Source organism: Erpetoichthys calabaricus, chromosome 5 (assembly GCF_900747795.2).
Source record: "Erpetoichthys calabaricus chromosome 5, fErpCal1.3, whole genome shotgun sequence".
NCBI lineage: Eukaryota > Metazoa > Chordata > Cladistia > Polypteriformes > Polypteridae > Erpetoichthys > Erpetoichthys calabaricus.
In genome coordinates, this window is record NC_041398.2 from 20,033,647 (window position 1) to 20,047,047 (window position 13,401).

Below are 13,401 nucleotides of genomic sequence, written 5' to 3' on the forward strand. Positions count from 1 at the left end.
GTGTGTCAGGATGTGACATTGTGGATGGGATAACCCAAAAGGTGGATCACACAATCCAAATGAAACTTGCTTAAGGCGAGAGCAACAGAAAATTCTAGAAGCTTATAAATTTGGAGTTAAATCACTCTGGGACGGCAGTAGAACCGTCACCGGGTCTTTTGTTGTTGCGGGGAGCTGGAAGAACCAGCAGCAGCCGTTGTTTAGCCAAATAAAGTACAGTAGAGAGTTGACAGGTGCAGTGGTGAAAGATTCGCAAAGTGAAATTAATCCCAATGAGACACTTAATGTTAGCACATCATTCTGGCAAATATCACATTTTTTGATTTTAGATAATGCCTTCACTTACCGGCTTAGCGGAGTCCTCTTCTTTAGTGGACTAGCCACGTTAGTGGTCAGTTGACGGGCAGTTTTCACTCCCTTTATGCTGCTAAAAGCTGGCAAGCAGTTGATTTTGCAACAGTCAGGAGGAACGAAACGGGAAAGGGGGAAAGCAATTGCAGTATGGGGATGGTAATAGTTTTACTCCATTTGTTCATGTATTTTGCCTTGTTGTTGTTTAAGAGTTTAGATAAAATACCCGAGGATGTGTGAGATGTTATGTAAGATGTTGTATATGTAGGAATAAAGTGAGGATAAGGAGGTGTTCTTCCCCCTCTATCTGAATGGTAGGAGCCCATTGCCTTTAAGCGACTGGATAGGAAATACTTAAAGGGCTCAGTGCCATTAGTAAGTGGGGAGGGGGGAGTGTTGAAGATAGGGGGCGCTAAAAGGTTAATTTTTTTTCCCCCATGCTGTAGGTGGTCTTACTGGCTTAAAAAAGGTCAGAATGTAAGTCTCCTAGATTTTGGGCAGAGCTTCACCACTTGGGGAGAGCGAGAGGTTTTGGCTGCTACACAGCCATTAGACCAGTTATTCCACCTTTTTCTTTCTACCATTTCTTTCATTTTTGGCAGCTTTGGACTGTGTGCATTTCATGAGCCCTTGCCTATAATTACTATGCATTGTAGATGCCACAGGGGCCGGACGGGCATCCCGCCCAGAAGAGGAGATGGTTCTTTATCCGGACGGGCATCCCGCCCAGAAGAGGAGATGGTTCTTTATCCGGACGGGAGGCCCCTAACAGGCAGATGGGCATCCCAGCCAGGGAGAGAGAAAGGGAACAGCAGACTCAGAAGGAAGGAACTGGAAGAGATGGATGAACAGCCCACTGAAAAGGAAAGATGTCGCTGGGGGTTATTTTCTTCCCCAGCACACAAGATGGCAGCAGCCCCGGATATCTGTGCCCAGTGGGAAGCCAGCAAGGCATGCTGGGAAATGTAGTCCAGTAGGGCAGCCCTTCTGCGATCACTGGGTGCCGCAGGGAGTATAATGGACTTCCGTGTGACCCAGAAGTGCTTCCATGGGGCAATCGACCTGGCACCAGAAGTACTCCCGGGTCTGTAATTAAAGGGGCCGCACTCCCTTATCCAGGCGAGTCGGAGCTGGGAGGTAGTGAAGCAACACTTGAGAGAAGGAAAGTATTGTGTGGAGAGGAAGACCTGTGTTTGTAGTTCTCTTTTGTTACTTGTGGGGGTAGTTATAATAAACTCTTCCATTATTTGAACCCGGGACACTCTGTGTGTTCGTGCTTGGTGCTCGCCAATGCCCCAGTATCCTTCACTGCATGAACGTTTTCAGTAATTTATTGAATTTGTTCTGTTTGTTGGATGGGACTATTTTGTTTTACAGGTCAGAAGTGACAACTTTGCATTTCTGTCCGCACTTTTCTCTTAACGACGGCGGCACAATACGGAAAACATCAATTATCCAACAAGGTGTGCGCCTTTCATTTCAAGAAACAAATTGGCCTGCACTCCAATACTTCAAAAAAACACACAGAGCTTTACACAGGGAAAGGCAGCAAACTGAGCAGCTGGTTGTTGTTCAGATGAAATCAAGCGTGTACCCTACCCTGAAAGGAACAGTGGCAACAAAACCACGGAGAGGACTTTTAAACGTCGCCATCAGCATTTAACAAGGGGGCTCCGCCCCCTGCTCGCTTCACTCGCCTACCCCCAGTGTTGGGTAACCCGACATACATTGAAGAATGTATGAGATATGTTTGTAGCTCCGTTAGTCGAGCTGTTTAGTTTTGCTTCCGCGGTTTCAGACGCACGTTGTAGGCGCTGACGTCTATTGTTTTTGTCCATGCGGGCTCATGTTTGTAGCTCCGTTAGTGGAGCTGTATAGTTTTGGAGCCGTGATCGTGACTCCATTAGTTCTCCGTTGTTTACCGTTAGTAATATGAATAATTGCACTTACTGTTAATACGGAGCGGTTTCTGTGGTTGAAGTGTTAATAATGCATCACTGTAATGCGATTCACTTATGCTGTATAGTTTGGACGTGTGAGGATGACGTACGTTCAATACGGAGCGTTCATTTATTCTTATTACAGTTTGGACGTGTGAGGATGACGTACGTTTAAAACGGAGCGTTCGTTTATTCTTATTACGCGTTGTAGGCGCCTTTGGCTTTCATACTAACTCACGCCTTCCGTACTATTCTGCTGTGTATGGTGGACCTTTGTGGACTCCGTACTTTGTCCCGTTTCACTCTGGGGTGGGGGGGGCTGAATCCTCTTTTTTGTGTGGCTGTGTCGTTACCTATGGGTGCGTTGCCTCATTTCTTTTTTTACGTTAGTTGAGCTCCTCTGTTTTTGAGCCGTGACGCGTTGTAGGCGCTTATTTACGTTAGTCGAGCTAATATTATACCTCCGGTGCTGTGTGTGTGTGTTTCATGTGGTAGTCGTTGTAGGTGCATGCGCCCTCCGTACTATCTCGGGTTTGACTATGCTGTGTTTTGTGGACATTTGGGGACGCTGTACTCTCTCCGGTTTGATTGTGGGGCGGGACACCGAAGCCTGTTGTGTTTGTTTTGTTTGTGAGTACTCATATTATTGTATTACTGTAACGTGATTCACATATGCTGTGGAGTCCGTATCTCTGGGGCTTCTGTACCATCTCGGGGGTCTGCCTGCGGTGTGTTAGATGCGCGTTGTAGGCGCACGCACCTTCCGTACTATGTCGGGTTTGACTATGCTGTGTAGTGTGGACGGTTAGGGTTCCGTATTGTCTGTGCTCGTTGCTTTATTTCGTATTTCCATTAGTTAAGCTGTCGGCGCCTGCGCACTATGTCTCCTGCGTCCATGGGCATGCCATGTACCTGCGTCCATATGCGTTTATTCTCGGTTAGTAATATGGATCACATCACTTACTTCTTCCCACCCTCCTAGATGACTGTTGCTCTTCTGCTTCCCTCCTGCTTCCTTCAGTGCTTCTCTCCTCAAACTCACAAAACTCCGATTTCAGCTTCAGAAAATGGTGCCGGGTAGCCAGTTGTCCCGTGTCAGTGGCCCAGTGCGGTAAATCGGAATGAAATTCTTCTTGCTTGAAAAGATTCTTCGTTTCATGATTTTGCAGCTCAGCACTAACTGGCACACCTTCTGAATCCTCCACTTTAATTTCGACAGTCTTCTCCTTGGACAACTCCTCTTTGAACGTGGAAACCGTTCCTTCAGAATCCTCCAGCTTCAAGCACAAATTGTCGGGTGCGCCCCACTCACAGTCCTCTTGCTTAATGTGTGCCAGTCTTTCTCTCATGTCGTTATTTTCAGCTGAGGCCATTGCTCTGTGTTAAACTCTTCTCTCTCTCCACAGCCAAGTGTCTGCTCTACTCTTCTAGGATTCCCTTCTCACATGGACGGCCCTCGGAAGGAGGCTCTGTTTTTATCTGTCAACATAAAAGCAATAAAAATGACTCGATTCACAAAGTCATTGAACATGACTTGAGCACATTTCAGGGTAAACTTCCAGTTTTTGCAAACATCCATCCATCCATTTTCCAACCCGCTGAATCCGAACACAGGGTCACGGGGGCCTGCTGGAGCCAATCCCAGCCAACACAAGGCACAAGGCAGGGAACCAATCCCGGGCAGGGCGCCAACCCACCGCAGGACACACACGAAAAACATTATTATTATTATTATTTTTTTAATATTAATTTTATTGTAATCATTTATACAAATCGATCACTTTTTACAAAAAAATAGGATTTAAAAACAAGTCGACCCCCACCCCTGACAGAGAGAGCATGGCCAACGGGATAAAACTTAAGGCTTGTAGATAAACCTAAATTGATGATTTTAATAGGCCAGTAGAGATTAATGAAGAGGAAAAAGAAATGCGGAGATAATTACTTTTTTTTTTTAAATGAGAGATTTCAAATGCTGTGAATCTTCTATGCTGGTTTCATTTTTGAAGTGCACTTTACTGGTAGCACTGGCTTAATCAAGGTGGGTCCAACTGCCACAGAAAAAGATCCAAATGAGGATTATACCCAAACAAAGACCACCATTCCAAACAGACCTGTGATGTACTAATATGCTACACATCAAACACGGAAACTAACAGAAAAGCATTTTGAAACTAAACACTGAGTGTTGTTTGACAATCAATAAAAATATAAACAATCCAACCTAACATAATGGCTGCTGATCCCCCCTTTGTTGGGGAGTGTGTGCTGGTTCTTCTATCTGTGGCACCACCTAAAGCCCTCTTCCTGACGCTCCTCTTCTCTCCCCTATTCTTCTGTTGTGTAGATCGACACCCAGGTTATCCATCTCCCTTTCCCATTCTAGGGGATGATAGATAGATAGATAGATAGATAGATAGATAGATAGATAGATAGATAGATAGATAGATAGATAGATAGATACTTTATTAATCCCAAGGGGAAATTCACTAAGGGACAATTTGGAATCCCCTATCCACCTAACCTGCATGTTTTTGGATTGTGGGAGGAAACCAACGCAGACACAGGGAGAACATGCAAACTCCACACAGGGAGGACCCGGGAAGCGAACCCAGACAGGTCTCCTAACTGCGAGGCAGCAGCGCTAGAACAAATTAATTGAAATAAATCCGTGTGTAAGTAGGGATTTGATCGAATTAATCATGAATGAGGGAAAAACAAATCACCAGAAGAAATCGGGGGGATTCTGGCATGTAGGGTGGTGATTGCTGTGTCTTTGGGTGCCGCGACTGACCCGAGTCAGAATCGCACACTCTACGCTAAGAGGTTCAGGTTAAAGTGCTACGCAATTAGCGGGTAGATTCTGGCGCAATGTCGGCAGACTTCGACGAGTGATCGGCAGCCACTTCTGCACGGAATGGCTCGGGTCATTCTAAACTGGTTCATCCTGAGACGTACAGCCAAATCTGGACTGACTGTGTAGATCCGCCTCGGAGAAAGCTGCCAAGGTGAGCCCCGAATGTGTTTTGCTAGCTGGATACATCTGGACGGAATGTCAATCACGGGATGGGTCGAACGAGCGAAGTGCCGCCCATTCCTAAAACTGATGGACTCGCGCCGCGCCCCCCTCCCTCACCCTCATCCTCCCTCTATCTCTCTCATTTCCAGTCCTTCCTTTGATCCTCCGTTTTAAATCCCTCTCTCCGCATTCACCGCCACAACGCCGCGTTTGCTTTTCCGTCTCCCCTTGACATTCCTGCCCTGCTCCGCTTTCCTGTCTGCTTCTCTCCCAGCCGGTCTTACCTCCCCAGCTCGATGCTCTAGCTCTTACCGATATACTCCTTCGCTTCACCGCTGTTTCTCTCCTTGCGTTCTTCTTTCCTTCCCTTCTTTTGTTCTCTTTTGTCTCTGATGTACTCGCACACATCTCATACGGCAGACCGCCTGCGGAATTAAACAAAGAGAAAAACAAAACGAGTCATCAACGAGCGACTCGAGGGAACGTTAGGAAAAGTGATAGCAACCGCATCAACAGTGCCATCTACTGGACGGAGGGAGGATTATGAATTAAAGTGTTGATTTTATTCTATTGTTAAAGCTTATTTCTATCGAATTAAAGAATACAACTCAATAATTAAGACCCGCAAACGCCTGGCATTCTGCCCCGCGCTTGTTCCAGCCTTACACCCTATGCTGCCATCCATGACTGAGAATGATGATGGTGATGATAACAATGAGTTAAATCATTCACTTCTATCTGCGCTACGTGCTTAAAAAAAAATCAATTATTACTTAATTGGACGAGGTGGGTTTAATGATGGCGAATGGTTAGGTTGAAGATTAAGGTCACCATAATATTTCTGTGTGGAGTGGTGGCTCTGAGGCTAATGATCTGCACTTGTTACTGTCAGAAGGGATCCTGCTCTGTTGGGATCTTCAGCAAGACCCTTAATCTGAAAATTGCTTCGTTGCTGACCCTGTGCTCTGACCCCCAAAACTTCATGTAAAAAGGCAACTTCCCCTCAGGGATTAATTTAAAGTTTTAAAATGAAAACTCTGTCAGTGTTGCGGGGTGGATGCTTTCTTTCTGGTCAGGAACTCACAGGTTTTGGTTGTGGGAAGTGTGCGGTGACCCGAATGACCTCTTCAGACTCTGGATGTGTACATTTAGGTGTGCACAATCCAGTGAAGCCCTGCTGGCGTGTGCCCTGCATACTGGCAACAGGAGGATAATGGATGATTGATTGGTTTGAACGTGGGGTCTCTGTCTGTCAGTCTGCCTGTCTGGGCACAATGTAGGAACTAACACTGAACGAGACACTGGTGCATGATAGCGCTCATACGCTCCATCACAAATATGGCAAATTCGAATCACCAGTCCACCAGACATGCACATCTTTGGCAGTACAGCCAATTACTGTGCCACCATGCTGCCACTCTAAACTATTCAAATTACTCTGAACAGAATACAGGAATAATAAAAAGGTTGGAGTCAATCATTTTCTAACTTACTTAGTCCTGAACAGGGTCACGGGGGGTCTGCTGGAGCAGACGGGGCATAAGGCAGGAACAAACCCTGGGCAGGGCGCCAGTCCATTGCAAGACAAATACACACCAATCACACATTAGAGCCAATTTAGGAAATGCCAGTTCACCTTAAAGGAAACCCCATCACATTATGACAGATGGAAAACGTTGTTGTTCTCATTCATTTAGAGCAGGGGTCACCAAGTCTGGTCTCGGAGGACCACCGTAGTTGTAGGTTTTCATTCTAATCCTTTTTCTTAATTAGTGACATGTTTATGCTCCTAATTAACTCCTTTTCGATTCCTTTAAATTGACTTGCTCTTGAAGACTCAGACCCCCTCTGACCTCGGAGCATTGCACCCTCCACCCATCCTTCTGCTGATACCAGCATAGGAGAGAGTCTCCCCCCACCCACAATTACAGCAGCCCAGGTGAGCAGAGAGCTGAGGAGACTCCGTGCCAGCAAAGCAGCGGGTCCAGATGGCGTATCGCCATGACTTCTGAAGGTCTGTGCATCGGAGCTGGTGGGTCCTCTACAGCGCATCTTCAACCTGAGTCTGGAACAGGGGAGAGTCCCGAGGCTTTGGAAAACATCTTGTATCACCCCAGTCCCAAAGGTATCACGTCCTAGTGAGCTAAATGACTTCAGGCCTGTCGCTCTGACGTCACATGTGATGAAGACCATGGAGCGGCTGCTGCTTCACCACCTGAGGCCACAGGTTCAACACGCCCTTGACCCTCTGCAGTTCACATACCAGGAGAAGGTGGGAGCGGAGGATGCCATCATCTACATGATACACTGATCCCTCTCTCACTTGGACAGAGGCAGTGGTGCTGTAAGAATTATGTTTCTGGACTTCTCTAGAGTCTTCAACACCATCCAACCTCTGCTTCTTAGGGACAAGCTGACAGAGATGGGAGTAGATTCGTACCTGGTGGCATGGATCGTGGACTATCTTACAGACAGATCTCAGTATGTGCGTCTTGGGCACTGCACGTCTGACATTGTGGTCAGCAACACAGGAGCACCACAGGGGACTGTACTTTCTCCGGTCCTGTTCAGCCTATATACATCGGACTTCCAATACAACTCGGAGTCCTGCCACGTGCAAAAGTTCACTGATGACACTGCTATCGTGGGCTGCATCAGGAGTGGGCAGGAGGAGGAGTATAGGGACCTAATCAATGACTTTGTTAAATGGTGCGACTCAAACCACCTACACCTGAACACCAGCAAAACCAAGGAGCTGATGGTGGATTTTAGGAGGATCAGGCCCCTCATGGACCCCGTGATCATCAGAGGTGACTGTGTGCAGATGGTGCAGACCTATAAATACCTGGGAGTGCAGCTGGATGATAAATTAGACTGGACTGCCAATACTGATGATCTGTGTAAGAGAGGACAGAGCCGACTATACTTCCTTAGAAGGCTGGCGTCCTTCAACATCTGCAATAAGATGCTGCAGATGTTCTATCAGACGGTTGTGGCGAGCGCCCTCTTCTACGAGGTGGTGTAAGAGGCAGCATAAAGAAGAAGGACGCCTCATGCCTGGACAAACTGGTGAGGAAGGCAGGCTCTATTGTTGGCATGGAGCTGGACAGTTTGACGTCCGTAGCAGAGCAATGGGCGCTGAGCAGGCTCCTATCAATCATGGAGAATCCACTGCATCCACTGAACAGGATCATCTCCAGACAGAGGAGCAGCTTCAGCGACAGACTGCTGTCACCGTCCTGCTCCACTGACAGACTGAGGAGATCGTTCCTCCACCACACTATGCGACTCTTCAATTCCACCCGGAGGGGGGGGGGGGGGGGTAAATGTTAACATTATACAAAGTTATTGTCTGTCTGTTATACCTGCATTGTTATCAATCTTTAATTTAATATTGTTTTTTGTATCAATATGCTGCTGCTGGAGTATGGGAATTCCCTCTTGGGATTAATAAAGTATCTATCTATCTATCTATCTATCTATCTATCTATCTATCTATCTATCTATCTATCTAATTAAGTGCCTTTTCTATCTATCTATCTCATATAGCGCCTTTTTATATCTAAGTGCCTTATCTATCTATCTATCTATCTATCTATCTATCTATCTATCTATCTATCTATCTATCTATCTATCTATCTATCTATCTATCTCATAGTGCCTTTTCTATCTATCTTTCTATCTCATATAGTGCCTTTTCTATCTATCTTTCTATCTATCTCATATAGTGCCTTTTCTATCTATCTTTCTATCTCATTAAGTGCCTTTTCTATCTATCTATATACCCCTTCATTGTTTCTTTTTCCTTAATTAGCAGCCAAACAATAATGAGATACAAAATGTGTCAAAACAGCTGGTGTCCATCATACAATATCTGAAAATAAAGAAAGACGAAGGTCTCGTCTCAGGAATGTTCTGCTCAGGTACCCAACACATTTGAACAGTGCTCTTAGAAAAGAGAAAATGAACAGTTTCAGAAATGTCTGCTATTGCACAATGAGAGCAGCAACAAGCCACAGAATTAAAGAACGGGTTTAATGAATGACAGGACTCAACGCCTAATTAAGTAACTGGTTGGAGTTTGAGGCCCTGACTTGGTTGGTCTTCTCTTGGCTCCCACGCTTCACATTTCATTTCTGTTTGGGTGCCATTTAAGGAAAGAAATGAAGCAATTCAGAGAAACGATGAAAAGAAATTCAGGGGAACAAATCTTATAAGAGGAGTCAATTAAAATGAATGGAAAAGGAGTTAATTAGCAGCACAAACAAAAAAGGGTTAAAATGAAAACCTGCACTCACGGTGGTCCTCCAGGATTGGAGTTGGAGACCCCTGGTTTAGAAGACAGAACAGAAAGCAGGTCATGGCCATGTTTAGTGCCACTTTCTGGAGTGAACACAACAAATTCTGATGCCCTTTTTTTCCGGTGCCCATAGAGCCATCTGAACAATCCGACTCATGGCCATTTTACATACACACTAGAGGCTGTATGTGGCATTGCCCATTGCCCTGTGCTCATTATGTGCCACTCCCCAAGTTCTGGCACAGTTTGACTTCACTGACAAGTCCGGACTGAGTGTCATTACTCCTTTAGTGAATTTTACAAGACCAAGGTGAACAGAAATGAAAGGCCAGCAATGAGACCGAGCATCACAAGTGACCTAATGGCCATTCTGTCAACAGCAACGGCACCAAATGAAGAGACGTCAGACACAACATATCTACTGCATTACAACATTAAAACAATCAGGTGACACTGAAAACTTTAAACTTAAAAGTATACTATATGTGTTTAAATGGAATGACAATTAAAAATAAACATAAACCTAACGACCTCTGAGGGCTCCGCCAGGAAGCTTCCTAAGGATTGTGCCTCAGAACGCCATATGCTTCTAACTTATGGAGGAATATTTCAGGCAAATTTTAACAAATAGATGAATATGTAAATACATAAAAGTACTGTGAAATGTGAAAATAATTAAAAAGAACACAAACTATCGGCAAAAATAATGTGTCACTGAATGCGTTTTTTATTTCTTGCTTATGTATGTGTTGTGGACCACCAGGGTGCGTACAGCTGCCCCATCCTGACAGACAAGACACAAGTTTTTCTGCACAGCACACCTTTATTTATATGTGGGGAAGCGCTTTCTTCACCCCAGTCCCAGTCCCAGTCCTTCTCATTGCCGAGTGAGGCGGCTCCTTTTATTCAGTTCTTGGGATTGCCTGATCAACTGACAGAGGGCTGAAGTCAAAGACACCCCAAAAATCAAAGGGAAAAAATGATGATGTGGTAAACTCGTCCATTTTAAAGAAATCATATTGCAGCAACTCCATATCGTACTCCGTAGTTTGTATGCCCCCCATGTGCTTGTATGCCTGCCTGACAACGTCCAAATGAGACGACGGATGGTGTCCTGGGGGATCTCCTCCCAGATCTGGACATCAATGAGCTCCTGGACAGTCTGAGGCTTCAGATGAACCAAAACATAATGTCCCACCCAGAGAAGTTCTATTGGATTGACGGCAGGTGAGTGAGCGGGGAGAGGCAGTCAATGGGATCAATTCCTTCCTCCTCTCACAAACACACGAGGCCGGGCATTGTGGTGCACCAGGAGGAACCCAGGAGCCACTGCACCAGCATAGGGTCTGACAAGGGGTCCAAGGATTTCATTCCAATATCTAATGGCAGTCAAGGTGCCGTTGTCTAGCCTGTTGAGGTCTGTGTGTCCCTCCATGGATATGCCTCCCCAGAGATGATGAATGATGTCACAGGCAGCATAACGTTCTCCACGACTTCTCCAGACCCTTTCACGTCTGTCACATGTGGTCAGGGTGAACCTGCTCTCATCTGTGAAAAGCACCGGGTGCCCACCAGTGGTGGACCTGCCAATTCTGATATTCCATGGCAAATGCCAATCAAGCTCCACAGTGCCCACTAGAGGACATTGGGCCCTCAGACCACCCTCATGAAGTCTGTTTCTGATTGTTTGGTCAGAGACATTCACACCAGTGTTCTGCCTGCCTGCTGGAGGTCATTTTGTAGGCTCTGGCAGTGCTCATCCTGTCCCTCTTTGCCCAAAGGAGCAGATACCGGTGGGTCCTGCTGATGGGTTTAGGACCTTCTACGAGGGGCCCTGTCCAGCTCTCCTTGAGTATCTGCCTGTCTGTCTCCTGGAATCTCCTCCATGCCCTTGAGACTGTGCTGGGAGACACAGTAGATCTTCTGGCAATGGGAGGCACGTATTGATGTGCCTGCCATCCTGGAGAAGTTGGACTACCTGTGCCACCAAACTCTAGGGTCCGGGTATGGCCTCATGCTACCAGTAGTGACACTGACTGTAGACAAGTGAAAAACGACAGATGAGGAGGTAAAAATGTCAGTGGCCTCCCTCCAGCTGTGAAACCATTCATTCCCATTTTGGGGGTCGTCTCATTGTTGCCCCTCTAGTGCACCAAAGCATCTGAAACTGATGAACGAGCCCCTCTGCTACTTAACTGAGCAGATCAATAGCCCACAAGTTTCACTGACTTGATGCTATACTCTCATTCAAAAGTGGGCCTTTCATTTTTTTGAGCCGTATAATTTAATAAATGTGTATGGTTCATGTCTTCTCTTCCTTTTCCCATTTAATTTCCTGCTCATCCTCTTTTTCTTTGTTGTGCTTTTGATTAAAAGCAGGGGGTAATAGTTTTAATTACAGATGGGTTATACAGTCAAATTGTCACTACCACCTTCACCGAGACAGTCAAGGGGGGGCATCTTTTTATCTTGGGAGATGTGGCCAGGATGAAGGAATTTTTTTTATTCCTTTACTTAATAAAAAAAGTATTTTTTACCTTGACAAGTTACATTACCTCTCTTATACAACAGAACTCACCATGTGGTGGTATTCTTGATGATGGTAGTAGTTACGAGAGTTGTGTTTCAGTTCTTCCTCCTTTTCTTTTTATTGCACCCTCCAGTTTACCCCGCAGGGGTTTCTTCATTGTGAATTGTCATTGTGGCCATTAAGACTCATGTGGTCCGAGAAACGATTGCCACATTCCAAACATCCAAGAGGCGTCTTAACAAACGTGAACACCATTATGGTTGCAAATTCCACTGCCGTGTGAGAATCGTTTACCACACTCAGTGCAACAGTGAGGCCTCTTTTGACTGTGGTTTCTTAAGTGTCTATTGAAATGACTTAAATGTGGGAATCGTTTACCAAATTGAAATTTCACTTTATTATCCCATATAGGGAAATTTATTTGGTTTGTTCATTATCAATAAGGTTACATGGACATATAGGTTTTAAAAATAAGACACAAGGGTGGAGTATAAGAAACTCCATAAATCTGAAAAATAACATGCATGAATATAATAGAAATACTAAAAAGCCTTACATCTACCTGCAGAGTTGCACTGACAAATCTGACATGTCAGGGTATTCTTATTAATTGCTGAGGGTACAACTGATCTCTCATATCAGGAAGTTTTTATTCAACGTCGTAAGAATCTGATTAGGTGTCAAGGAACTAAAATTAAATTTACAATGTAGTGTGGGTGTGTGGGGGATTGCGGAGAATTCGATGCGGCTTTTTGAGAGGCAGGTCCTCACAAGGCTCTTGCTTTGATTTTTTTTGTTCCACCCAATGACCCACCTGACTCACTGCTTTAATCAGGTGCTGCAGTTTGATTTGTCCTGGGCACTCACGTCGCTAAAGACGCAGACTAACCCAAAAGAACGAATGTTCAGCAGAACAGGTAAGTAAAACCTACAGAGTATGTGGCCATGCTAAAGTCGTTCAAGTTACCCAAGATGGCCTGTTTTTTTTTATCTGAATCTAAAGCACTTTCATTGAATCGTAACTGGTTATCAATCTCCCCCCACTATTTTTTGTACGGTGTGACTCGTTCTACTAGATCGCCATTTACATATGTGGGACCCGTCTTTATTTTCCTAAAAATGATGACTGTCTCTATAGTTTTCTTTGCATGTATAGAAAGGAAAATTCTAGAGCACCATTTGGTGAAGTCTTTGACATGTCTGTCCAAAAAGAAACTGACTGAACAGAGCATCAGGTCAGGTTGGGGGAGCATGCACTGGT

General features: G+C 45.3%; 2 protein-coding genes across 2 annotated transcripts in view; both read right to left on the reverse strand.

The window, feature by feature from the left end:
- The window catches only part of LOC114641660 (gastrula zinc finger protein XlCGF26.1-like), a 180,039-nt gene that overhangs the window by 58,232 nt on the left and 108,406 nt on the right, over positions 1-13,401 (reverse strand). The window lies entirely within an intron of this gene.
- LOC114641671 (zinc finger protein 420-like) overlaps positions 1-13,401 on the reverse strand; it is a 66,357-nt gene that overhangs the window by 11,095 nt on the left and 41,861 nt on the right. Inside the window, exon 4 of the mRNA XM_028790691.2 lies at positions 3,256-3,668. Coding sequence (XP_028646524.1) covers positions 3,256-3,668 — 413 coding nt within the window. The remainder of the gene's footprint in view (positions 1-3,255; positions 3,669-13,401) is intronic.